Below are 26,938 nucleotides of genomic sequence, written 5' to 3'. Positions count from 1 at the left end.
ATGGCGCAAAAATTTAGCCCTCATACCGCCCCATACGCAGAAAAAAAAAATAAGTTATAGGGGTCAGAAGATGACAATTTTAAAAGTGTCATTTTTCCTGCATGTAGTTATATAGGTTTGATTTAGTTGTATTTCTGGAAAAAATCATAAGTAGGGTATCACTAATCGTATGGACCTAGAGAAGAAAGATTAGGTGTCATTTTTACCAAAAAATGTACCATGTAGAAACGGAAGCCCCCAAAATTTACAAAATGGTGTTCTCTTCAATTTCGTTGCACAATGATTTTTTCCCATTTTTCCGCAGATTTTTGGGTAAAATGACTTTCACGACAGACACATTGAGTTTGTGATTGTTTATTCAGCAAACTTATTTGCACAGAGCAGTGCAAAACAGAACATACACTTAAGTGTCAGGGAGACATAGGTCCACAAGCCTGGGCTCCAGTGACTTAACAGCATGGCTGTGGGTGTTCTGCCATAAGGACAGTGCAATTATATCTATGGTGCACAGGACAAATCTTTATACTATTCCCCACTGACTACTTTCCATAAGACACATCAAGGACAAAATACAAGGACAGACTACAGTCAGGAAAGTGCCATTTGCTGAAAGCTATAAAGAGGACATAAGACACATAGCTGCGGTACTCGTTGCTTTATCCATGTTTAGCTTCGGTGCTTCTTGTAGAAATTAATGAGACCGTTTGTAGAGGAGTCATGGGAGGTGACTGAAGCATCCGACTCCAGTTCAGGCTCAATCTTCTTGGCCAGTTGTTTTCCAAGTTCAACACTGAGGGAGGCAGAAAATGATTGTGTCACATGAATAGCAGCAAAGTGAAGGAGAAAATTAAAAAACACTTTTTTTTAACACTCGCAAGTTCTTGTAAGCCCATTTTTATTTTATTTTTTACAAGGGGTAAAAAAAAAAAAAAAAAGTGCCCCTCAAAATTTGTAACCCAATTTCTCTCGAGTAAGGAAATACCTCAAGTGTATGTCAAGTGTTCGGCGGGCGCAGTAGAGGGCTCAGAAGGGAATGAGCAACAGTGGGATTTTGGAGAGAGAGGTTTTTCTGAAATTGTTTTTGGGGGGGCATGTCACATTTAGGAAGCCCCTATGGTGCTAGGACAGAAAAAAAAAAAAAAATAAATAAATTTTTGGAAACTATACCCCTCAAGATAGGCAACAAGGGGTACAGTGAGCCTCAACACCCCACAGGCGTTTGACGACTTTTCGTTAAAGTTGGAAGTGTAAATGAAATTTTTTTTCCCTTTCACTAAAATGCTGCTTTTTCCTCCAAAAAGGGGTAATTGAAGAAATGGGGTACACATTTTTTGGGTCATTTTCTCCTGAGTATGGAAATTCCCCATGTGTGGACATAAAGTGCTCTGCTGGCGCACTACAATGCTCAGAAGAGAAGGAACGCCATTGAGCTTTCAGAGAGTGAATTTGTTTGGAATGGAAGTCAGGGGCCAAGTGCATTTACAAAGCCAGAATGTGGTGCCAGAACAGTGGACCCCCAAATGTGACACCATTTTGGAAACTACACCCCTCACAGAATTTAAACGCCAGTGGGGTGCAAATACTCATTGCACCCCTTTTTGAAACAGTCGTCCGTGAAAATGAAAAACATTTTTCATTTGCTCAGCCCACTATTCCAAAGATCTGTCAGACACCTGTGGGGTGTAAATGCTCACTGCACCCCTTATTACATGAGGGGTGTAGTTTCCAAATGGGGTCACATGTGGGGGGGGGGGTCCATTGTTCTGGCACTAAGGGGGCTTTGTAAACACACATGGCCTTCAATTTCAGACAGACATGGTCCTAAATCCCAATGGCGCTCCTTCTCGTGAGCATTGTAGTGCACCCGCAGAGCACTTTACATCCACATATGTGGTATGTTCTTACTCAGAAGAGATGTCGTTGTTCCCCCCCCCCCCCCCCCATTTTCCTTTGTGAAAATGAAACACCAGCATTTGCAGAAGACAAAAAAAACAAAAATAAATAAAAATCATTTTCCCATCCAACTTTAATGAAAATTCTTCAAACACCTGTGGGTTGTTATGGCTCACTATACCCCTTTTTACGTTCCGTGAGGGGTTTAGTTTCCAGAATGGGGTCACACGTGGGTATTTGCATTTATGTAAGAACTGCTGTAAAATCAAACAATTAGCCACCCCTGTGCAAATCACCTATTTAGACCTCAAATGTATATGATACACTCTCCCTCCTGAGCCTTGTTGTGCGTCAGAGCATTTTATGCCCACATGGGGTATTTCCGTACTCAGGAGAAATTGCGTTACAATTTAAATTTAATTTTTTTTTTTGGGGGGGGGGGGGTCTTTTTTTTTGCGTTTACGGCTTGTGAAAATAAAATTTTTACACTAACATGCTGATGTTGCCCCCAACTTATCGTTTTCATAAGAGGTAAAAGGAGAAAAAGCCCCCCCAAAAAATATGTAGCGCAATTTCTCTTGAGTACGGAAATACCCCATATGTGGCCCTAAACTGTTTCCTTGAAATATGACAGGGCGCTGAAGCGAGAGCGCCATGCGCATTTGAGGACTAAATGAATGCTTGCATAGGGGTGGACATAGGGGTATTCAACGCCAGTGATTCCCAAACAGGGTGTCTCCAGCTGTTGCTAAATTCCCAGCCTGCCTGGACAGTCAGTGGCTGTCCGGAAATGCTGGGAGTTGTTTTGCATATATAAAAATGATCCCTTAACTTTAATAAAATGGGACTAAAAAAAAAGCTGCATTTTTGGACTTTATTTTTTAAGTTTACGCCATTCACCGTACGGGATCATTAACATTATATTTTGATAGTTTGGACATTTACGCACGCGGCGATACCAGATATGTTTATGAAAATAAAATTAAGTTACGCTTTTTGGGGGTAAAATGGGAAAAACTGACAAATTTTTATTGGGGATGGGGGATTTTTTCACTTTTTTTATGTCCCCATAGGGGACTATATTGCAGTCATTTGATTGCTAATACTGTTCAGTGGTATGCATAGGACATGGCACCGATCAGTATTATCGGTGATCTGCTTGATCTCAGACCAGAGCAGAAGACCCTGGGAGACAGCCAAAGTCATGCTGGATGATCGAATCACCGTGGGCAATCCGATCAGCCGTTCAAAGTACCGCACTGCCGCAGATGCTGTGATCTGTATTGATCACGGTATCTGAGGCGTTAATGGCAGACATCCACGCGATCGGGGATGTCGGCCATTACTGGCAGCTCCCCGGCTGCTGCTAGCAGCCAGAACCTGCCGTGTATGACGCGAGCACCATTCCGATGCTCGCGGTCATACACAGGACGTAAATGTACGTCCTGGTGCGCGAAGTTCTGCCAAATCAGGACGTACATTTAAGTCTGTGGTTGTTAAGAGACACAAGCTTTCAATTGAATGAGATGCAGAAGCAATACATGCCACAACACACTGACAAAATACCCCCTTCACACAGGTTAACTCACCCCCACTGGTCGTAACTGTTGATGTCCCACACAACTCCTTGAACGAAGATTTTGTGTTCATACATCGCTAGAAGAGAAAGCAAAATAAAGTCTGATGTCTCATTTATTCTCAGCACCAACAAAAGAGATCTGTGTCCAGTTCTGATGCCTGGCACTGCACACACACAAGAGTGTTTTATAGGAAAAAAAAAGGCACTTACCGATTAAAGCTCCCAAGAGGAAGGGGCTAAGTTTGGTGAACAGTATAGAATTTGTTGGTCTGTTTCCTTCAAATACCTAGAGAGAGAAGAGAAAAAAAATTAAAATAAAAAAATGTGATACACTGCAAGTTTTAAACACAACATAACATATGTAGCGGAGTGGTGTCCTATGTTTCTTCTCTGCCGGATGTACTTCTAACTCCCAGATCAAGGTTACGTACAAATCGTACGTTGGAGTGGTGCTATCCCGGCTCCTGCCATACATCCCATACTTTGTGTTTACATGCACGTGTTACTTTTTTCAAGCTAAGCACTTTAACCCCACTGTTTCAGCTTCTCTGCCCTTTGGCCAAGAGCAAGTGTAGTATCTGTTATCAGTTTCATGCTGATGGCAGGCGACGCCAATGTGGAGCTGGTTGGGATGGGTGCTGCATGGTAGGGAGTCTGTGTACCGTGGCTGGTTCAGAGGAGTCAGCCTTACGGCTGCCCCAATGTGACCCGTTTCCTCCGGGTCTCGCCATGAGGCCGAGAGGGTCTAGAGCCGAGGTACCTTAGTGCCTTGGGGAGTGGTGACCCCCGAGGTGCCGAAACTCACTGGGACTATGGGCACCATGATCTCTTCACCTTGTGGCACTTGCCTCTTCATTGCCGGCCTTCTGGCTAGGATCAGAGTAAGGTTTATAGATCCGGCCGGATGTCCGGGCAGTATATCTGCACACATTCACTTATTTTTGTTGTGTGCACAGGATTTGTCAGGATGTGGTAGCCCTTCTGCGTGTCCCTCCTGGTGGTCTAGGGGAGGTGTGTGGCCATTAGGTTCCGCACCTCCCTGCAAACACCCTGGGTACTCCTGCTTTGGCAGGGTACCGACTGTCATCGGTTCTGCGGGCAGATACCTTGGCTAATGCCAAGGGGGATGTCGGGAGCATTTGTGGTCCCTTAGTAGCTTCGGTGAAAAGAGACATTGAACCTGGAACCTCACAGGTAACTTTTGGTCCTGAGGCGAAGGGTAAGGTTTGTTGGGGGGGGGGGTGGAACTCTCCTATTGAAGGGCTTGCGATAGACCACATCCTTTGTGCGCTTTTAGTGTAACACGTTTGCACTTTTTCTTGCACTTTGGGCGATTCAAGAGCACATTCCTGTCTGCAGATGGGTCCTCTTCCCTTCTGGAGAGAATTCTGGCATGGCATAAATCCCAGTCAGCTTCTGAGACTTTGTAACTGAGCCAGAGCTGATAGGGCACGCTACCTAAGAAGGTGGTGTGACGAGTTACTTTGGGACGTTAATATGTGAAATATATAATATATGCATACTTATAACTGGGGATATATTTAATACATATTAATTTTGCCACTTCGGTGGCCATATTTGATTTAACTCCCCCCCCCCCCCCCCCTCTGTGTTTTCCTTTGGTTTTGTATATTCTTCTAGTAGGGGATTTTAATAATCTTTTAAAATCAGTCCTTAGATCCTATAGGGGCCCCTCTACCCCCAAATGTATCTGTTACTGGTTTCACTAGGTTTGTGGAGGAGGCTGGGTTCATCTCTGGAGGAGGCGTAATCCAACGGGTGTACAGTATTCCTGCTTTGATTTGGCATTGGGTAATGAGCTGATCTTCCCATGGGTGGCGGAATACCTCCCTCACCATTTATCGGATCACTCTCCTATTCATGTACACCTTGACTGACTTGTCCTAGAGTTAAGGGGTCCTTATGGCGGCTCAATCTGTACTGGCTTCAGGTGCCTACTATAGGCCACACCCTGGTAGGAGATATTGAAGCCTTCTTGACAATCGTGGTTCAGCTTCAATGGGGAAGTGTGGGATTCTCGGGAAGGCTTTTGTCCTGGGAGTGTTCAATAGAGACATTAACACATGTAAATCAAAGAATTGAGAAATACAGGAATCGTTGCAATAGCAGGTGCTTTCTGATGAGGGAGTTCCTTGGGAACCAGTCTGCTGTTCAGGCTTGCTGGCAGTCTGTTCTGTACTGGATGCACATCAACTGCAAATAGCGGACAATAAGCTTTTTTTCAGCAGCAGCGAAATTTTCAAAGTGGAAAAAGCACTGTCTGTTTATTGGCACGTATAGATTGGGGTACAACAGGGTTACACAGCTATTCCTCGTCTGAGTGTTGGGGCTATGGTTTGGGAGGATACTGAAATTCTCGGTGTGATGTCTCCTTTGATGAGGAGACGTATTCCTTCAAATTCTTATATGATGCTGCTGCGGATCAATTTGTTTCCTCTATCCTGGTAGCAGCCCCAGAGAGATTCCTTAGATGTGTCCATTACTTTGGAGTTGGTGGAGGCCCTGGGTTCTTTACTGAATAAGAAGTTTTCTGGGGTGTACGGGCTGCCCAATGAATATCTTAAAGGGCTTACCTACTTCTATGTCAGAGGCTATTAGAGTGCTATTGCTGAAGCCTGGAAAAGATCCACTGTTGGAGGGCTCTTACCAACCAATCTCATTGTTATGTTCGGATAGTAAATTGTTGGCTAAGGTACTTGCGAATTGGTTGCTGGGGGAGATTTCTACTCCAGTGCATGCCGATCAAACTGGGTTTCTGCCTGGCAAGTCCACGGCTGATAATATTAGACGGCTTTTTCTGAATCTACATTTGGTGCTGAAGGGGGGCCATTGGTAGGGCTGTGCTTTCTCTTGATGCTGCCAAAGCTTTTGAACGCATTGAGTGATGCGTCAAATGGGCTTTGGTCCTCAATTTTTGAAATAGATTCAGTTACTGTATGCAGCTCCGTGGGCCAGGATCAGGGCTAACTGTTTACTTTCTCACTCCTTCCCCTTAGGTAGAGGCTTTCGACAGGGGTGTCCTTTGTACCTGTCTTTTTGCTATTGTCATAGAACCCCTGGCCTTGTTGGTCAGATATTCAGTGGAGTTTAGAGGATTCAGATATGGTGCCCTTGATAAACGCACAAGCTCTATATGCTGATAGGCTTTTTTTCAAGGGTGATGTTGCTCATTCTCTTCCTCTGCTGATGCATTTGATTTAATGGGTTGGTGGATATTCAGGTCTGACCATAAACTGGGATAAATCTACTTCCTTTAGACCCATTGCCACTGGTCCCAGATGTTGCCAGGGGGGCAACCCAGTAGGGACTCCGTTCAAATACCTGGGTATTAGGATTATGGCCTCCCTCTAGCTATATTGCTCTTAATCTTGTACCTCTAGTAGATCGTAGTGCTTGTAAGGTAGTCACATGGTGTAAGCTCCCTCTCTCGATGGCAGGTAGATCCAATCTAATCAAGATGGTATTTATGCCACAGTTTCTATGTGTTACATAACTCTCCCATTTGGATTCTCATGAAATATTTTATTAGAATTCCGTCCCTCTATCAGGAACTTAAATGGAATGGTAAATCTGCCAGAATAAGTCTTGAGACATTGCAGAGTGGTAAGGAAGAAGGGGGGGGGGGGTCTATCGATTCCTAATCCGTAATTCTACTTCCTGGCTGCAGCACATACTTCCATAGGAAGGTCACCCCCACCCCAAACCTCTGGTCCACTGTTTACTTGCTTGAAATTGCCGCTCAAGCTAGACCGCCAGATATGGTGCCTATATTTACTCTCATATGTAAGGTGTGTGGGCGAAATTTAAATCTCTTCTCCAGTACACTACTTATATTACCTACTTTCCCCTCTGGAATAATCCTACTCTGCCTGAGCTTCGTGCTCTACCCGATTCTTCCCTTTGGTCCTCTAGGCGTTTTTTGTTTTTATCCTAGTTATATGCAGCAGGGGTGTTGAAGTCTTTTGGCCAGATTTGTGAAGAGTTTGCTCTGCCACAGTTGTTTAGGGCCCAGAATTTCGCTATTGGCCCCTCAACTGTGGTGGACAGCTTGCTTACTCGTGATTCAACTAAGGGGGTGATTTCTCTTTTGTATGATGAGCAGTGGGCTCAGGTGGTGTCTATGACTCAGAAACTGGCAGTGTCCAAGGCCCATAGTCTCTCAGTTCTTATTACATAGGGTGTACTGGACCCCTGCCTTTCTTCATAGGATTGGAGTTCGGCCGGACTCCTGTTGTCCTCATTGCTCTGTCTGGTGCCCATCTATCACACGTGATGTGGGATTGTACACATCTTACACAGTTCTGGAGTGAGGGGTTACATTTTATTAGGAGAGTTTATGGTATCCTACTTCCTCCTTCTGTATTTTTATATGTGTGTTGGGCTATGTGGAGGGTCCGGATGGGGATCAGGGGTGTATTTAGGTATTTGTAGGATTCTCTACCAGGCTTGCAAGTTAATTGCTCAACATTGGCTAAGGGTCTCTCCTCCCACTCAATTTAGAGATCAATTCAATCATGTTATTTCGGTTGGAGAGGGGGGTTATACTGAACAGAAGGTTATGGAAAGGTTTGAGTCTATTTGGGGACCCTGGATTGATACATCTGGGCTGGCATCTACAGATTTGCAGCATACTCGGTGGGCATACAACGGAGGCCTAGTTACATGGGATGGGTGTCCCTAGATGATCTGATCAGTTGACTGGTGTTTCCCTTGCTAGATTTGTCAGTGTAGTCTGTGGTCTTTATGTCCCCCTCTCCATGGGTCTCCACATTCTGTCTCTGCTCCATGTTTGCCTCACTGTGTGGTGATCTTTTTATTTCTCGGGGTTTATTCCCCTTTGTTATTCTACATTTATTATGTCCTCTAAAGTTCATTTTCTCTCTCTTTGGAGACTTCTACATGAGTTATGACACAGATCTATAGTTTACACTTGTCATAGGGACCTTTAGTGGGGGGGGGGGGGGGGAATGGGGAGTTAATGTGTGTTTTTTGTTGTACACAAAAAATAAAAAATACCTAAACTTTCTGATTTAACCCCTTAAAAAGAACTCAGACCTTGGTCAGATGTGCAAAAAAGGCTGAGTCCTTGTCACTTTAAGCATTAATAATAGAGATGAGCGAACTTCCAGTAAATTCGTCACAAACTTTTCCTGCGTAAATTAGTTCAGCCTTCAGGTGCTCAAGAGTCTCCTAGGACTGTATCCACCTTTCCCAGCCCCCTGGAGCATTGGAAAGCTGAACTAATTTATGCAGGAAAAGTCATCAACTGCCGAGCTGAGAAGTTCGTGACAAATCGAATTTACTGTAAGTTCGCCCATCTCTAATTAATAACTCTGGGATGCTTTTACTTTTCATTCTGATTCAGAGATTGTTTTTTCGTGACATATTCTACTTTATGTTAGTGGTAACATTTCGTCGATAGTTGCATTATTTCTTGGTGAAAAATTTGAAAATTGTTTTACTTTGAAACTCTGCTTATAAAGGAAAATGGACATACCAAATAAGTTCTATATTGATTCAGAAATACAATATGTCTACTTTATATTTGCATCATAAAGTTGACAAGTTTTTACCTTTGGAAGACAGAGGGCTTCAAAGTTCAACAGCAATTTTCCAATTTTTCACATTTAAAAAAAAAAAAAAAAAAAAAAAAAATCGGAATTTTTCAGGGACCAGTTTGCATGTTCTTGTAGACCCAGTTTTTGAATTTTTACAACGGGTAAAAGGAGAGCAATCAACCTAAAATGTGTAACCCAATTTCTCAAGTAAGGAAGTCTCATGTGTATGTGAAGTGCTCTGTGGGTGCACTACAAGGCTCAGAAGGGTAGGAGCGACAATGGGATTTTGGAGAGTGAGTCTTTCTGGGGGGCATGTCACATTTAGGAAGCCCCTATGGTGCCAGAACAGCAAGAAAACCCACACATGGTATACTATTTTGGAAACTACACCCCTCAGGGAACATAACAAGGGGTACAGTGAGCCTTAACACCCCACATGTGTTTGATGACTTTGTTAAAGTTGCATGTGTAAATGAATTTAGATTTTTCCCCTAAAATGCTGTTGAATGAACTGATAGACTGCATGCTGGGAGTTGTAATTTTGCAACAGCTGGAGGCACACTGGTTGGAAAACCTTCAGTTAGGTTCTGTTACCTGACTCAGTATGTTCCAACCAGTGTGCCTCCAGCTGTTGCAAAACTACAACTCCCAGCATGTACTGATCGCTGAAGGGCATGCTGGGAGATGTAGTTATGCAACTACAACTCCCAGCATGCCGAGACAGCTGTTTGACTGACCAATAGCAGGGATAGGAGGGGTGGTACCCCTGCCACTTAACTCCTATCCCTTTAGGGGGACTGGGGGTGTCTTGGTCACTCCTGATTTTCCAGGTCACAGGAGACCCGACTGACCCGGAATCGCCAACATGGGGGTGGTGGTTCTCAGGACCCCCCCTGGACATATGCACAGGAAGTGTCCACAGGACAGACTACTGCTGACCACAAGAACAGAATCCTATCCCCTGGGTGACTAGAGCATCAGCATGCAGACTCAACTGCTACTCTGGTATCTATGACCCCTTCAAACATTGCCAGGTGCTGAAATCTATGTTTGGGAGTCCCATAAATCCTGAATGGGACCATAAAGATCAGCTAGTTATCCCCTTTAAGTTAACAGTATTCAGTCACTGCCTCCATGATACCAAGCCCACAGGGGGCATGAACCAGTGGCCAGGCAGCCCCACTGCTGCCCAACCAAGCCCCTGGCTCTGGGCCTAACCACCCCACAGACAAAGCATCCCCAGTGTGAACACTTACCATGTGCTCCCTACCAGAGGGCTAGGAGAATGTACGTAAGAAGGAAACCCCTATGCAGTCTCCTGCTAATTAAAAGTGCCTGGGCCGAATGGATGGAGTGGAGTGCTGGCCATGGAAGGAGAGAGATTACAAATGTACAACACAAATAGAGAAACACAGCCGCACATCCACCATTTGTATTTAGTTCTACTTGCTTTTCAGCATAATATAAAAAACTAACAGGTTGTTAGGGGCTTGGTGGGGCTGCCTGGACACAGGGTCATTCCCCTAGTGGGCATGGTGTTTCATAGGCAGTAGTTTCCGCCCGGTGCTACACCAGTGTTAGGTTCGGGACCCACTCTGACTAGGTGGCCTTGACGTGGCGAGAGGGCTTGTACTTTTTGAAATTATGCTGAGAAGCAAGTAGATCAAAATACAAATGGTGGATGGGCAGCTATGTTTCTGTTTCTCTATTTTTGCAGTACACAGTATCAGTTTATTGATTAGGTTTTCATAAAACTTGGAGGTTTTATAAACACAAGTGCATGACATTTAGCTGTACATCTGTTTTAGAGGACAAACCAAAAGATATACAAGTTGGATTTACCTTGTGTGGAAGCAGCTTTTCCAGAGCATCTCCGGACAGTCCAGATGCTTGCAACTCAGCCTTTGCCTCTGCTGTAGATTTACCCTTCATAAGTGCCTCAGTCTGGGCTAGGAAGTTGGCCATGAGGATCTAGTGCGGATAAAGGAATGAAACGGACCAAATAGTAACTTAACGATCTTAACCTGAACAGTAGTATTAGAGCTGTAGTTATAGAAAAAAAATAAAAAATAAAATAAAAACTTAGATACCACTAGCCTCAACAATAGCTGATTATGGTTACAATTTGCCTGAACCATTCATTCCCCGGTTACTCAACACCTTAATTTTATGCATTTTAGTACGGAGACAAGCCACTTGTACAGTTTTGATGTATAGTCTAGGATGAAATAGTACCTTGATGTGACTAGCCATTTCACTAGAAGGAGCAAAAAGTTACAGCAAGAAGTTGTTTAATGAATTGAATAAGCAACATATTAACCAGACCTAACAAGTGCGGTGTCAGTAGAGAGATTTCAGCTACTTTAGGGTACATAAGTCTCCCACGCTTCACAAGAGCAGCAGCACTATATGGGTAACATGGGGTGCAACTATTGGGCATTCTTAGCAGTGATATTGTACAACAAGAAAAACATTGTTTCAAATGGCAGGAAATGCTCAACCCCAGATGCAGTTGGGTATTTCTGCTGGGGGAGCAGATCCTGCGCTTGTGGTCCGTTGCCATGGGCAATCCCCAGCATAAAAAATGCATACAATGGGGGATGCCTGCAGCGGACTACAAGTGCCACAATATAGGTGCACTACTGTGGTAGATTTAAACAATGACCTTAGCTAACCCTCAAAACTGATGTCAAATTGAGACATTTGCCAGTATATCCTTATATGAAGGACATACCTGAGCCCGCACACCAATGCCAAGGTTTCTCAAGTGGCATGGGACCTTGGTGTTGGTGTGCGGGCTCAGGTATGTCCTTCATATAAGGATATACTGGCTAAGGTCTCAATTTTAGCATCAGTTTGAGGGTTATTCATATGTCACTGTTTACATCTACCACAGTGGTGCACCTAAGTTTATGTATTACAGTGAAAATATCATTTATCTATATATACATACACACACACACACATACATACATATATAGTCAAAACTTGTAAGTCATATAGCTTTAGCTACTTATAACAGCTCTACTACCCTAAATTTATAAACATTTTGGAGAGATCACAATAGAGGTAGGTTGGTTTAGTTCCAAAGGCAACCTGTGGTAACAAAACTGCACATGCACAGAAGCTCTGCAGTTGCAACACTGATCCTACTGTTGCCTTAAACCATGCCTCTCCAGCTCAGCTTTCCAAAATTTACGAGTGACCTGGTCCTCCAAGTAACTGGAGCTATTCCATCTATTAACCAGTTAGGTAGTGAGATATAGCTTCAAACACCACGACCAACAGCTTTAAACAAACCCTAAATATTAAGAAAATTCCTTCTCTAAATAAAAGCTTGCCATTTGCCACAGGGCAACTAGTCTGAACATTAGCAACACATTCCTCCTGCAGTGGTCACGGAAAGATCTGTACATGGCACCAATTCAACTGAACTAAGGACCATGTTAATATGTTTAGACAGTTCACCATAGCGGGGGGGGGGGGGGGGGGGGGGTCTTTGCAGCAAGTTCCAGTTCTAGGGTAGAATAAATGCAGCACTTACTGACACCTACATTTACTCTCGTCACTTGCTGGGCAGAGTGAACAGTGGCTGAGCATATTAACATGAGGAATGAAAGGCTTCATAGTGTTTCAAGCTGATGGTCTGCATATTCCATATGTGTAATATAGTTACATCTTACCTTGTGGTGAAGCTTGTTACGGATTGGATTTTGGGTCTGTGCAGGTATCAGGAAGTCACAAGGGATCATACGAGTGCCTGTAGTGAAGAGAACAGTTTGCGTTCGGTTGTGTTTAGCGGTGACTTACTGAAACCATTTCTGCATGAGGAATAGAACAACCCCTTTATAAAAAGGTACACTTACCTCGAAAATAAAAATTAGTATTTAACTTCTCTACTATGAGTCTATTTTGTCAACATTACAATTAAGACTGAGAAGCATAAAATAACTCAAGGTCCCATTAGAGCAGCCATGTCCTCCTTCCCCTTCATTTCTAGTACAACTAGCTGTAGAATTCCTGCAGGACCTGAGCCCTGCTTATACCATTCCAGGTTAGGTATTTAAGCATTATTCAGTAATATATGTGATCAAGTGCAGGAACTTATTGGAGTAGCAGTTACAATGGGAAATAATTTAGAACCTACCCTGATGTATGAGTTGGTAGAAAGCATGCTGTCCATTGGTTCCAGGCTCCCCCCACACTACAGGCCCAGTGTTGTAGTTGACACGTGCTCCAGTCTTTGTGACGTATTTACCATTGGACTCCATGTCTCCCTGCAAGGGAAATGATTTATAAGCATTGCCTACCAAGAGGTTTTTAGTAAATCTGCTTTGTGCACACTACAGACCTGCTGGAAATAAGCTGCAAAACGGTGCATATACTGGTCATAGGGCAGCAGGGCCTGAGTCTCACAGTTGTAGAAGTTGATGTACCAGACTCCCAGCATAGCCAGAATGACTGGGATGTTGTTCTCCAGAGGTGAATTGTAGAAATGATTGTCCTGGAATAAAAGTTCATTTTCATTATGGCAGAAGAGATGTTGATAAAATTACGTCACTCTGAATGAAGAAGTCTTCCCAAGTAGGAATCCCAATGAGAGATGTCACCACAACCAATTCACAGAAGGGTGTAAACACTTGTCTATTAGTTCAGCTTTTCTAAGCAACAATTTCAGACCTAAAAAGCAGGATATACCTTATGAGAAATTCCTTTAACCCCTTGGGGACAGAGCCCATTATGACCCCAAGGATGGGAGCATTTTTTCCTCAAATCTGACCTCTATCACTTTATGCATTAATAACTCTGGGACGCTTTTACTTATAAATTTGATTCTGAGAGTTTTGTGACATTCTTAGGGGTAAATCGTAAATATTTCTTGGTGAAGAATGCAAAGATTTCAGGAAAAGTAAAAAAAAAAAAAAAAAAAAAAAAAAAAAAAGCATTTTTTTACTTTGAAGCTCTCTGCTTGTAAGGAAAAGGGACAGGCCAAATAAATTACATGTTGATTCACATATACAATATGTTATCTTTATGTGTGCATCAGAAATTTTACACGTTTTTACTTTTTGAAGTCAGAGGGCTTCAAAGTATAGCAGCAATTTTCCACAACCCCATTATGAAAACTGCACCCCTCAAAGTATTCAAAAAGTTGGCATTTACACCCCACTGGCGTTTGACAGATCTTTGGAACAGAGGGCTGTGCAAGTGAAAAATCTCATTTTTATGGGCAACTGTTCAAAAAATCTCAGACACCTGTGGGGCGTAAATGCTCACTACACCCCTCACAGAATGTAACAAGGGGGTAAAGTTTCCAAAATGGGGTCACATGTGGAGGGGGGGGGGTGGAGGGGTTGGGGTCCACTCTTCTGGCACCATGGGGGCTTTGTAAACACACATTGCCTTCAATTCCAGCCTAATTCTCTCTCCAAAAGCCTAATAGCGCTCCTTCTCTTCTGAGCCACGTAGTACACCCGCAGAGCACTTTACATCCACATATGGGGCATTTCCTTACTCAGAAGAAATGGAGTTACAAATTTTGGGAGGTTTTTTTCCTATTACACCTTGTGAAAATGAAAAATTTGGGGGCAATACCTGCATTTCAGGGGAGTAAATTAAAATATATATTTCACGTCCAACTTTCACGAAAATTAGTCAAAGACCTGTGGGGTGTTAAGGCTCACTATACCCCTTGTTAGGTTCCATGAGGCGTGTAGTCTCCAAAATGGGGTCACATGTGGGTTTTTTTTTGCGTTCATGTCAGAACCGCTGTAACCAGCAGCCACCTCTGTGCAAATCACCAATTTAGGCTTCAAATGTACATTGGGCATTTCAGTTCTCGAAAAAAGTATGGGGCAACACCAGCATGTTAGTGTTAACCCCTTAAGGACGGACCCATTTTTTACCTCATTGACCAGGCTTTTTTTATTTGACATGTGTCTCTTTAAATGGTAATAACTTTAGAACGCTTTTTCTGAACAGAGCGATTCTGAGAGTTTTTTGCGACATCTTGTACTTTATATAAGTGGTGCATTTTTGTTGACACATGCAGCATTTTTTTTATATTATGTTTTTTACAAAAAAGTTTCACAATATTTTGTTTATTGTGTACACTGCGGTAAAAGTGATGTTAGATTTATTCTGTGGGTACGATTATGGCGATACCCATTATATGTAGCTTTCTATGTTCTTTTTCCTTCTGAGTAAAATTATTTTCTGCCATTCATTTTCCAACAGCCGTAACATTTTTCATCCGACACCATTGAGTAAGGGCTTATTTTTTGGCGGGATGAGCTGTACTTTATTGGTATCATTTTTGTGCTACCTTTTGATTTTTTATTCCGTTATTTGTACCCAATTTGGCGAATTTTGCGCTTTAAAAAAAAATAAAAAATAAAATAAAAGTTTACGGCCTTCATTGTGCGGGATAATTTACAATATAGTTTTATAATACACGTCATTATGGACGTGGCAATACCTATGTATATGATTTGTGTTTTTGATGATAATACAGCGCTTTTATTGGGAAAGGATTTTTTTTTAACATTTATTGAAGAACTTATTTTTTAACAGGTTATACTATGCTGCAATACATTTGTACTGCAGCACAGTATGACCTGATTAGCTGCGCGCGCACACACACACACACACACACACACACACACACACACCACAGCCTGTGCGATCCAGCCTCTGGCAGAGTTAGGAAACAGACTAGCTCAGTGTTACCCAACCAGTGTGCCTCCAGCTGTTGCAAAGCTACAACTCCCAGCATGCACAGACAGCTGAAAGGCATGCTAGGAGTTGTAGTTATGCAACAACTGGGGAAGAACAGATTCTAGACCTTTAAGTAGTGGTCTCCAAACTGCCACTACATAGTTGTCTCCAAACTGGCCCACCAGATGTTGCAAAATTACAACTCCCAGCCTTTAGCTGTCTGGGCATACTGAGAGCTGTAGTTTGGAACTTTTAGAAGGCCAGTGAAGATCACTTACCAGCACCCTACGTCCAACAGGTTAAAAAGGGATAGTCCCAAATTATGAAGCAATGGCATATAGCTAGGATTTGACATTGTTGTATGATCAGTGGGGGGGGGGGGGGGGTTCTGTTCTTTGGGGCTTACACTAATACTTAAAACTTCAGTCTCTGCCCATTGATGCCCAACCAGTTATTTTCAATGGGAACGGCATTCAGCTGACAGTTATTTGTAAGAGAGCACATTTTCGTGTTTTGCATACAAGCTGAAGACTGGACCTACCATCCAATGAGCACCAGCAAGAAGCTTTTCAAAGTTGTCAAAACCTAAAAAAAAAATCAAATTATATAGAATATAATCTCAAATACATGTAAAGATAGCCAGGGGGTCTATCAAAGCAGAAAGCAAATAGGAGAAGGTCTATAATAAAGAGGTCGGGGGGGGGGGGGGGGAGGAGAAAATAAATAAAAGAAAAGCGCTGTATCTGCATATACTCTTACCAACATGGAGGGCAATGGAGAGACCAATTGCAGACCAGAGAGAATAGCGACCTCCGACCCACTACAGGGAAGAGATGGTAAATAGTTATTGATTAATATATTCTGCCCCTTTATTTCTTTCAGTACAAAACCCCAAAGCTTGACTAGCATTGTAACAGAGGTCAGCACCAAGCACACATTTCTTGACATTGAACTAGTAAATGACTTTTAAGTGTACAGTAGAGCAGCCACCTTGTAAATGGCAAGAAAGGTCACTGGAAAGGTCAGACCCCAGAATAACACAGCAGGGACCGTTCAAGTTACCAGCCAGCTGTCTGCAGCCTAGGTTCTGTACAGTGCAAGGAATGTCATATAGGGACACTGATTACTGTAGTAGTGGAGTCCATGAGGTGGCAAGAATATGGTCTCCAAATGGTGGCTCTCAAGCTTCAGCAAACCTATGAGTTTATTTAATTAGGAGTTAATTTCTGATCATCAAGCTGAATGGGGTAACAACTTTACCCCAAGATAAACCCACCCACACACACACACACACACACACACAATACTTACATCCCAAAATTCAAACATATTTGCCGTGTCAATTCCAAAGTCTTTTACTTTTGGCTGTAAAGAGAAGAGAAGTGTAAGTACAGTGTTAACTAATGCACCACTCTCCAGCTGTTGTGAAACTAGCAGAACCCACTGCCAGGGCATGCTGGGAGTTGTAATTTCACAACTGCTGGGGAGATGAATGCAGGAAAGTGCTGACCTATGGGACAGAACAATCAGGACACTTACTGCATTGGTAGAGAGGGCAACAAAGTGCTTGGCCACTGCAGATGGCTGAAAGAACAGAAGTGAGATTATTCATTTATCCATCACTGCTCTTAGCTGTCATGCATTTATCACATTACATACATAGGCAATTTTCTTATCATGGCCAAAAATGTATTGTTCTGTGACCACTGCAGCCAACCCTTCAAGGGCATGTTCACATGGTGGATATTTTGCTGAATGTGACAGCAGTGTCCCATTGATTTCATTGGGATTCTGCTGCACTGTTCACATGACAGAATTCCCGCGCCAGATGTTTCTGCCATAAAAATTCTGATTCCATTGTCCACAAAGACTAGAAGAGCCTCGTCTTTGAGGAGTCTGCAAGGAAATGCATTGCTGTCTATGAGACTGCACATTTCCGGGTAGTCCTAGCGGTCACCAGATTGGGCAAATGTGTGAAGTGTCTGTTTTGTGCAGACATTCTGCATATTTTTATTTTTTACTAGTGTGACCCCAACCCAAAGCTAGACCCAGATGCAGATTTACAGACAGTTGCAGCTGCTCCCCTCCACCTTATGTGGATGGGGTTTTTAACCCCTTAAGGACGCAGACAATTAAATTTTTATGTTTTTGTTTTTTCCACCTCGCCTTCAAAAAATCATAACTTTTATATTTTCATCCACAGACTAGTATGAGGGCTTGTTTTTTGCGTGACCAGTTGTCCGTTGTAATGCCACTACTCTACCATAAAATATATGGCACAACCAAAAAAAATAAAAATATAAAAATATTTGTGTGGTGAAATTAAAAAGAAAACATCAATTTTGCTAATTTTTGAAGGTTTTGTTTTCATGCCGTACAGTATTTGGAAAAAAATGACATGTGTTCTTTATTCTTTGGGTCAATACAATTAAAATGATACCCATGATAACAGTTTTCTATTACTGTTGGGCCAAAAAAAATAAAATAAACTTTTTAACCAAATTAGTGCGTTTAAAATCCCCCTATTTTGAAGACCTTTAACTTTCATTTTTCCGTATAAGGGCTCATTTTGCATTGTGATCTGTACTTTATTGATCCCATATTTGCTTATATAAAACTTTTAATCCATTTTATTTTTTGGGAATAAAACGTAAAAAAAAACCGCATCTATTTTGGACTTTATTTTTACGTTCACGCCATTCACCGTACGGTATCATTAACATTTAATTTTAATAGTTCAGATATTTATGCACGTGGTAATACCAAATATGTATATAAAATATTTTTTAACACTTTGAGGTGAAATAGGGAAAATGGGACAATTTACGTTTTTATTGGGGGAGGGTGTTTTCAAATTTTTTATTTTTTAAACACTTTAATCTGTATTGATCACGGCATCTGAGGGGTTAATGGTGGACATCCGCAGGATCGCGGGTGTCCGCCATTACGGGCGGGTCCCTGGCTGCGATCAGCAGCCGGACCTGCCGTTCATTTTTCGGGCATCGCTCCGATGCTTGCGGTAGTGCTTAGGCCTTAAATGTACGTCCTGGTGCGTTAAGTACCACCTCACCAGGAAATACATTTAAGTCCTGCATCGTTAAGGGGTTAAAGACAAACCTGTGGATTCCTTTCTACAAAACGGTGGCATGTGCAGCTGGCCCTATATATGGTAGTTTCAGGTTACTATTGCACCAAAATGTTACCCCATGCCGCTTTTTCTCCGATGTCACATCTACTCACATCCTTGGCAGCATTCAGGAACCACTCCTTGGCAGTTTCGGCATTGGTGATTGTTTCTTGGGTGGTAAAAGTCTTGGGATAAGAAAAACCAGTTTAGACTTGCTGAAATAATTTCTTTGAAATAGTAAAAGCCCTTCCTAAAAGTATTTGCTAGCAGTCCACAGACCGTATATGGCTGAGACCTGCAATTGGGAAGTAGGTAAAGATAGCAGAGGCAACCGGGTCCTTGGACAGCCACACATGCCTCTCTGCCACCATGAGCATCAGTATATTAATTGGGCTCTTTGTACACATTTTAAATTGTGACCCAGGGGCTTTAAGTCACATCAATATAGTAGGGTCCAAATATATTTATGCATACTACAGGCAGAAAGATGTGTGGGCTAGTGGCATATGTCATGTTCTTTACTGGTCTGATGGTGCCATGATCTGGTCAGCAAACGTTCTCACATTCCCATTGACCTCTAACTACAGAGGTTATATAGACCGTACATAGCACTGACCTACTCAGGCAAGGTACAATTAGGGCCTCAGCTGTACAGAAGGCCAGAGGGGAGTGACAGGGAGGACACTGGGATTCTTTAAATCTGACCTGTATAGAGATCTAAAAATCTGACAAGTGTTCCTTACAAACCGTAATACAAAATAAAAATTTCGTTCATGAATGTTCTTATGCCAGAAGCCACACCCTTCTTTTACAAAAAAAGAAAAAAATCTGCAAAGTCATTACAGATTTGCTTTTATACGTTTTGCACATAAGCCTGCCAAGTAAATATGAATTAACCCTTTAATATGCACTACAAAAACTATCAGAAGGGTACAGTATGTCAGGTACACAGACCAACCTCAAGCAAGCAGAGGCTTATGCCCCAGTAAGGGGATGAGGTACTTCAGGTAGGATCCATGCTGAATTTGGATTCATGTCAAATTTCGTGTGGATTCTCCCTGGTATCAGACTTCCATTGATTTCAATAATATTTCCGTGACAATTTTCACAGTCATTTCAGCACTTAAAATGTTTGATGCTTATCTGAATTCTGGAAGAATTGACAGGTTATAGCTCCCAGCGCGTGACTTCATGGCCCCGCTCTGCCCCCTCAATGCAAGTCTATGGGAGGGGGTGTGACGGCTGTCATGCCCCCTCCCATAGACTTGCATTGAGGGGGCGGGTGTGATGTCAGGGGGCGGGGCTATGACATCACAAGCTCCCACCACCGACTCCAGCGCTCGGAACAGTTTGTTCCAAACACTGAGCAGCGGAGTACCCCTTTAAGACCTCACTACACAGGTTCTCTGCAGAATGGCTCATAGAAAACCCATGTTCGATTACCAGAAGAGTACAGACCTTTCTAATAGTGTCTTTTCTTAAGCTCATTGGATTGTTTATTGCTGAACCCACCAATTGACTATAATGGCCAAGTCAAAATCCGCAAAAACCCTACTGCTGCAGATATGCAGCAATGAAAGAGTTCCATGACCCATTAAAGGTTTGCCTTGCAGCTTTACAGCAAAAGTGTGCATTTATCCAAAAGCACTGCTGAGATCACATAAGTTATTACCTTGGATGCAATGATGAAGAGTGTGGTCTCTGGGTTGAGTTCTGCTAGGGTTTTGGCCATGTGGGTACCATCAATGTTGGATACAAACCAGACCCGAGGACCACCTTTGGAGTATGGCTTCAGAGCCTCAGTGACCATCAATGGACCCTGGGATAAGACAGTTAGTGCTTCTAAGTGGTCAGTTTATTTGATAAAGAAAAAAAAAAAAAAAATAGAATGAATAATAGTCCTTACCAGATCAGAGCCACCAATTCCAACATTCACCACATCAGTCATGGCCTTCCCAGTGTAACCCTTCCAGTCTCCACTGCGCACTTTCTGAAGCAATAAGAATATATGTCACATGACCAAGTTCCAGGAGGAACACAGGTGCCTAGGACCAAACTATACCTGGCAAAAAGTCTTCATTTTCTCCAAGACTGCATTGACTTCTGGCATCACATCCTTGCCATCCACCAGTATAGGAGTGTTTGAACGGTTGCGCAAAGCGATGTGCAGTACGGCACGGTTCTGGAGGTAAAAGGAAAGATTAAAACCTGTAAGAACTGGTTTGGGGGGGGGGGGGGGGGGGGGGCGCGTTCATAAGCTAGTAACTAGGAGCAGGTTTCCCACTGTGGGGAACACTACCATTCATTTGAATGGGTCTAAGGACAGTCCGCAAATCTGACACTATTGCGGAATGTCTGTGGACCCATTTAAATCAATTGTTCCGTAACTTGCAGCAGGAAACCTGCTGCAAGTAATAGCGCGTGAACGCTCCCCAAGAGGGGATCAAGTTCAGTCACTAGATACACTGCATTTCTTATCTTCTCCGTCGTATGCTGGAGACCAGTACAATTGAATAACTTGGCACCGATAAGACAACTGTGCCAGAAAATATAAATAAATAAACACAAGACCACACCATTTCATACAAGTTACTACATGCAAAAACTTAGGCCAGGAGCTTGGCATTGAGTGAAAGAAATCAAACAGGACACACCTAAGGAGAGTCTTAACCCACCCACTCTATAGAAAATGCAGCCTCAGGTGAACTTGCATTTCTGCTGCCAGACAAACCATTGGGTCCACACCCTGCTATTTCTACAAGGATCACTGCCCTTCTACGAGTACAACAGGGGAAAAATACAAAGTCATGCTAGTTCTAGCAATATCTTAGATCTTGATCTCTCTCCCTCCTTATAATTCCTTAAATCCAGCAGCTATGTCATTGTGGACATTGGAAATGTATATTGTTTATCAGTTGTCCTCAATTCCATTAGGGCACAAATATGTTCACCTCATAATCTGATGCTGTAGGAGTGTGTGAACGGTGGTGGTGCAGCCATTAGTACCTTGTATTTTTACTATTAACCTGTACAGTAGTGTTCTGCAGACATGAAGTGGGTAGAGTATGACAGTGAATGGGTTACAGTTACCTCAGTGAAGTTTATCTTCTCTGCTGAGAACATGCGCTTTCTGGCGCCCTCAACACCTCTTGACTGGGCCTAGAAGATGTAAAAATAGAGTGTTAGTCTGAGCCACATGTAAGGTCACAACCTGCAACAAGTGCCCCCTCCCCATAAGAGAAGCAGATTAACTAAATGCTGAAGTGCAACCCCCCCCCCCCCAACACACAATCTGTCAAGAATACCACATACAATATAAAGACTGCAGCCTGGACGTGAGGAGGCACAGTATAGAGATTCTATAACAGCTGCCCAGATTAATGGTGATCCATTGGATTGGTGTCAATCATTCTGCCAGTGGTGCTGACGTCTATTATATATAGAAGACATCAGCAGCAAGGACATCTTTTTCATTTTGTAACCCCGAATGACCCAGTGTCATTGAGCACAAATAACATGACCACTTTGCTTAGTTAGCGGACTACAGCTAAAAGCGAGGACCCTGTAGATGCGTTTTAAAAATCATATTAAGTTGCTTTTGCTGGATGTTTCTTTTAAGTGCAAGAGGAATTTGTGGCCTTCTTGCAACGTTCCTCTTCCTCTCTTGCACCATTTAATAGAATTAAGAAATTCACTTTCCATTTTCTTTCTTGCCACATGGATTGCACTACAGATCATACAAGAGATACAGACCATTTTAGTTACTGAGAAGTACGGGCTCCACTCATTTGTTAAGTGGGGTGCCACTCAAGTCCCTCCTGGGCACCTCATCTGTGGGCTGCCAATATTCATCGGCAGAGTGTGGGACAGGATTTATACATCTGCTTTTTTCCCTCTTGACATAGCACTTTATTACACCTGACTATTTAAATATTTTGCAATATATGGTATATTTGGGTATTTATGTAGCATATACAATGTCTATGTGTCCAATTGTTAGCTTTGTGCAATACTGACCATGAACCATTATGGTTTGTGAGCCGGTGTGGAGTAGCCTCAGGTTTCTTGACATAATTAATAACACTTAAATTGTACATTCTAGATGTTTTCAGGGTGTGCACTGTTTTTTGCTTGTGCCTTTTTTCAAGTGTATGAGATAGCAGCAAGGCAGAGTAAACACAAAGGGGCACAATGGCCAAGCTCTGCCATCAACTCTAATGGTCAGTATAGTACACCAAGATATTCAGGTGGAATTCCGCATGGACATTCCACCGTGTGAACATACCCTTATACTAACTGCAGCACTGAACATTTCAGCTCATTGACCAAGGCTAAGGTAACCACTCACAAGTAGTTACTGGATCAGCTCACAAGAGCCGAGGGCTGATACATTACCAGTTCTATGAGCAGCTTGAACACATCTTCAGTGATCAGGTTCTTGGAGTAATCCACCAAAACGTCTCCTTCTCCAGTGGCAAGGGTCTTGCTGTGGGAGAGAAAAAAAATAAAATTAGGCTTATGAAGCTTATTCTTATTACCTGGCAGCTTACACAGTCCCATGTTCTTCATACAGACAACCAGGCCAGTATTGGATCCCCATACATCCACTCAAAAAAAAAAAAAAAAAAAAAAAAAAATTGTAATATATAATATATAGATCTGAAAACAGAGCACGCTACTAGTGCACCAGAGGGCAATATGGCAGATAATTCCATGGTTATGCTTACTGTAGGCTGTTGTGCTGAGAGCACATCTGTATAGGCATATAAAGAATAGGTTCAGGTCAGCCACCTTGGATCTGAGGATACGGCAATAGTGCAGTAAAAGTTAAATAAATTATATTTTGCCAAACCTGGTGAGTCTCTCACTTTTGATGGACTTTATTAATAAATTTCCATTGAGTAGTACTTCACATGATTTCAAGTATTTTTTTTTATAGTGTTCACATACTTCACGTTTCTAGTTCGTACCAAACGCTTTCTGATGTGGAGCGCTATGCAATGTACCTTCAATAAAAGTTTATCAAAAGTGGGAGATGTGCCAGGTTTGGCTCATTTTTCTACTCCTCTCCCTTACACTCTGGTAGGATGGTATCACTAGTCCCAAACCAGGGGCCCCAGGATTACTTCTGAGTGCATATTATACACTACAATCGCCATGATGCATACTAATTGGCCTAGTGTCAGTCTGGATTTGAAATTGAGAACAGCATTTAGAGTGTTAATAGCGATAATCTGGCTATTAAAGGGTTAGTCCTGTCTTCTAAAAGGGATGGTATTTTACTATGATATGTCATTACCTTATGATTGGGGAGGGGAGGCCTGTTAACTAACTGGTGCCAGAACATTAGAAAGATTTGTAAATTACTTCTATTAAAAAAAAAAAAAAAAAAAAAAAAAATCTTAAAAGGGGGTAGCTCCCACCATCATTTTTTTCTGTCCCTGCCTATTGGCCTTCTATCCACAACACCCTCCCTGCCTTCATTTTTACTATTTTAAAAGTGGCATTTAGTCTGCCTGGTAGTGTGCTCACTAGCAGGCAGACTTCCCCAGCAGGCACCACGTCATCTATTGGCTGTCAGGGCATGCTGGGAGTTGTAGTGGTAAAACAACTGGAGGCACCCAGGACAGGAGCTTCATGGGGGGGGGGGGGGGGGGGGGGGGGAAGGAGTGAGCCGGGAGCCGATGCGGGAGAGCCTCTTCCTGCCGCTCGGTGAGTAACACCCAACCCCCCCCCCCCCCCCCCCTCGCTATATCCTCGCTGGTAGCCGAAAAGCTTGACACTATGCTACTCCTTCCTATGTCAACGTGCCGGCCTTAACCCATTCAATGCCTACTGCAAGTAGGCGACTTCCTCCATGTGATAGCGCAAGGTTACAGTAGGCCACAACCTATCTGTGTAAACTGTAGCTTAGAGATTAGACTTTTCCCCACAGCTGTCCCTCTGCCAAGTGATCTCCGACCACAGCATCAGGGGGCAACAAAGCCTCAACTCAAGGTTATGCCAAATATAATAAACTGAGGGAAGGATAAGTAGGGAAAGCAGTGTGTGAGCCAGTAAGACATTAGAATTGATAAAATATAAATCAGGGTTAGTGTGTGTCAAAGCATGAGCAGAAAAGGGTATTTTTATATTAACTATAGGTAATAGAGAAATAAAAATTTGATGTACCGTATATACTTGAGCCTAAGAGTTTTTCAGCGCGATTTTTCGTGCTAAGACGCCCCCCCTCGGCTTATACTCAAGTGAACTCTCCGCCTGTCAATCTCTTCATCAGTGGTCTTCAACCTGCGGACCTCCATATGTTGCAAAACTACAACTCCCAGCAAGCCGGCTGTCCGGGCATGCTGGGTGTTGTAGTTTTGAAACATCTGGAGGTCCGCAGGTTGAAGACCACTGCGGCCTTAATCATCCAGCCCCCCCCCCCCCCCCCTCTTTATTTTGTACTCCCCTCCCCTTGGCGGGAAGTTAGGGTGAGCTGGGCCAGGCCATCTATGATGCAGGGACAGTCCAGTGGAGATGGTTAGTCATGCAGGCTGTCCATTTTCACCGGGGGGTGGGCCGTGGGCCCCCCCCTCTTCTCCGCTTCGGAGATGCCCACAACGACTAGCCATCCCCACCGGACGGTCCCTTCAGCATAGATGGCCCGGACCAGCTCACCCCAACATTGGTCTTCAACCTGCGGACCTCCAGAGGTTTCAAAACTACATTTCCCAGCATGCCCGGACAGCCAATGTCTGTCCGGGCATGCTGGGAGTTGTAGTTTTGCAATATCTGGAGGTCCGCAGGTTGAAGACCACTGATGAAGGGATTGACAGGTGGTGATGATGAAGCGGGTCTGGATGATGCGTTTCCCACCCTAGGCTTCTAGTTGAGTCAATAACTTTTCCTGGGTTTTTGGGGTAAAATTAGGGGCCTCGGCTTATACTCGAGTATATATGGTACATGGTCAAGATTAGGTACTGTAACATTTTTTGTGGGATCAGCCAGGTACGCTTAAAGTGTATCTCACACACACACACACTCCCTTTTATAGTTTATTAGAGGTTTTATAACTGTATACAAAACAAGTAGCATCAACAGATGCAACCATACTGCAAACACATGCAATACATTAGCAGGTAGTAATCAAGCACTTTATTTACCCTTGTTCTATCATTTGCTTGCACAGTGTTTACCCTGCTGTGATCCACATTGATGCCATTTGTTTACCTACACATTATAATATGTATATCCATGCAACCCCGTTTAGTGCCAGAAGAATGCAAGAAACCAAGAGCTTAGTACCAGATGTAATGGGGCATATCACCACCGGCCACTAGATGGCAGATTTCCTACACCCTCACGTTACATTGCCACATTGTAAGAATAACCACATTTTACAACACTGGTGTGTCAGCGCAACCACTGCACATGAGGAAAGAAGCAGTGACACAACCAGCAGTAGGAAAGTCCTTCCCAGTGTTTGTCAAGACAACTTGCAAGATCTCAGCCGCTATCTGCCAACTGGTAACTTCCATTCATTTCCTGTTTGTGAAGTAGGCCAGTGTTTCCCAACCAGGGTGCCTCAGGCTGTTGCAAGACTACAAATCCCAGTATGCCCGGACAGCCTTTGGCTGTCCGGGCATGCTGGGAGTTGTAGTTTTGCCACAGCTGGAGGCACTCTGGTTGGGAAACACTGATGTAGAACCATATAAGCAATACTGCACTTCCTCCCGGAGCTTACAACTAGAGATGAGCGTACTTACAGTAAATTCGATTCGTCACAAACTTCTCGGCTCAGCAGTTGATGACTTTTCCTGCATAAATTAGTTCAGCTTTCCGGTGCTCCGGTGGGCTGGAAAAGGTGGATACAATCCTAGGAAAGAGTCTCCTAGGACTGTATCCACCTTTTCCAGACCACGGGAGCACCTGAAAGCTGAACTAATTTATGCAGGATAAGGCATCAACTGCCGAGCCGAGAAGTTCGTGACGAATCGAATTTACTGTAAGTTTGCTCATCTCTACTTACAACCTATTCCCAATACACTCATGTCTATTGCT

At 43.1% G+C, this 26,938-nt stretch overlaps 1 protein-coding gene across 1 annotated transcript in view; it reads right to left on the bottom strand.

Annotated features, from left to right (window-relative positions):
* Positions 1 to 338: 338 nt before the first annotated feature.
* GPI (glucose-6-phosphate isomerase) overlaps positions 339 to 26,938 on the bottom strand; it is a 27,855-nt gene continuing 1,255 nt past the window's right edge. Inside the window, exons 2-18 of the mRNA XM_056525816.1 lie at positions 23,291 to 23,381; positions 21,986 to 22,054; positions 20,958 to 21,077; positions 20,802 to 20,885; positions 20,568 to 20,714; positions 19,009 to 19,080; positions 17,308 to 17,352; positions 17,080 to 17,133; positions 16,528 to 16,588; positions 16,310 to 16,353; positions 13,403 to 13,555; positions 13,199 to 13,328; positions 12,735 to 12,811; positions 10,894 to 11,022; positions 3,683 to 3,758; positions 3,483 to 3,549; positions 339 to 790 (exon numbers count right to left, since the gene is read on the bottom strand). Of these exons, the coding sequence (XP_056381791.1) occupies positions 667 to 790; positions 3,483 to 3,549; positions 3,683 to 3,758; positions 10,894 to 11,022; positions 12,735 to 12,811; positions 13,199 to 13,328; positions 13,403 to 13,555; positions 16,310 to 16,353; positions 16,528 to 16,588; positions 17,080 to 17,133; positions 17,308 to 17,352; positions 19,009 to 19,080; positions 20,568 to 20,714; positions 20,802 to 20,885; positions 20,958 to 21,077; positions 21,986 to 22,054; positions 23,291 to 23,381 (1,543 nt within the window). The 3' untranslated portion in view covers positions 339 to 666. The remainder of the gene's footprint in view (positions 791 to 3,482; positions 3,550 to 3,682; positions 3,759 to 10,893; positions 11,023 to 12,734; positions 12,812 to 13,198; positions 13,329 to 13,402; positions 13,556 to 16,309; positions 16,354 to 16,527; positions 16,589 to 17,079; positions 17,134 to 17,307; positions 17,353 to 19,008; positions 19,081 to 20,567; positions 20,715 to 20,801; positions 20,886 to 20,957; positions 21,078 to 21,985; positions 22,055 to 23,290; positions 23,382 to 26,938) is intronic.

This window comes from Hyla sarda, chromosome 6 (genome assembly GCF_029499605.1).
Source record: "Hyla sarda isolate aHylSar1 chromosome 6, aHylSar1.hap1, whole genome shotgun sequence".
Lineage (NCBI taxonomy): Eukaryota > Metazoa > Chordata > Amphibia > Anura > Hylidae > Hyla > Hyla sarda.
The sequence above is the reverse complement of the archived record's forward strand: the minus strand, read 5'-3'. Positions and strand labels throughout refer to the sequence as shown.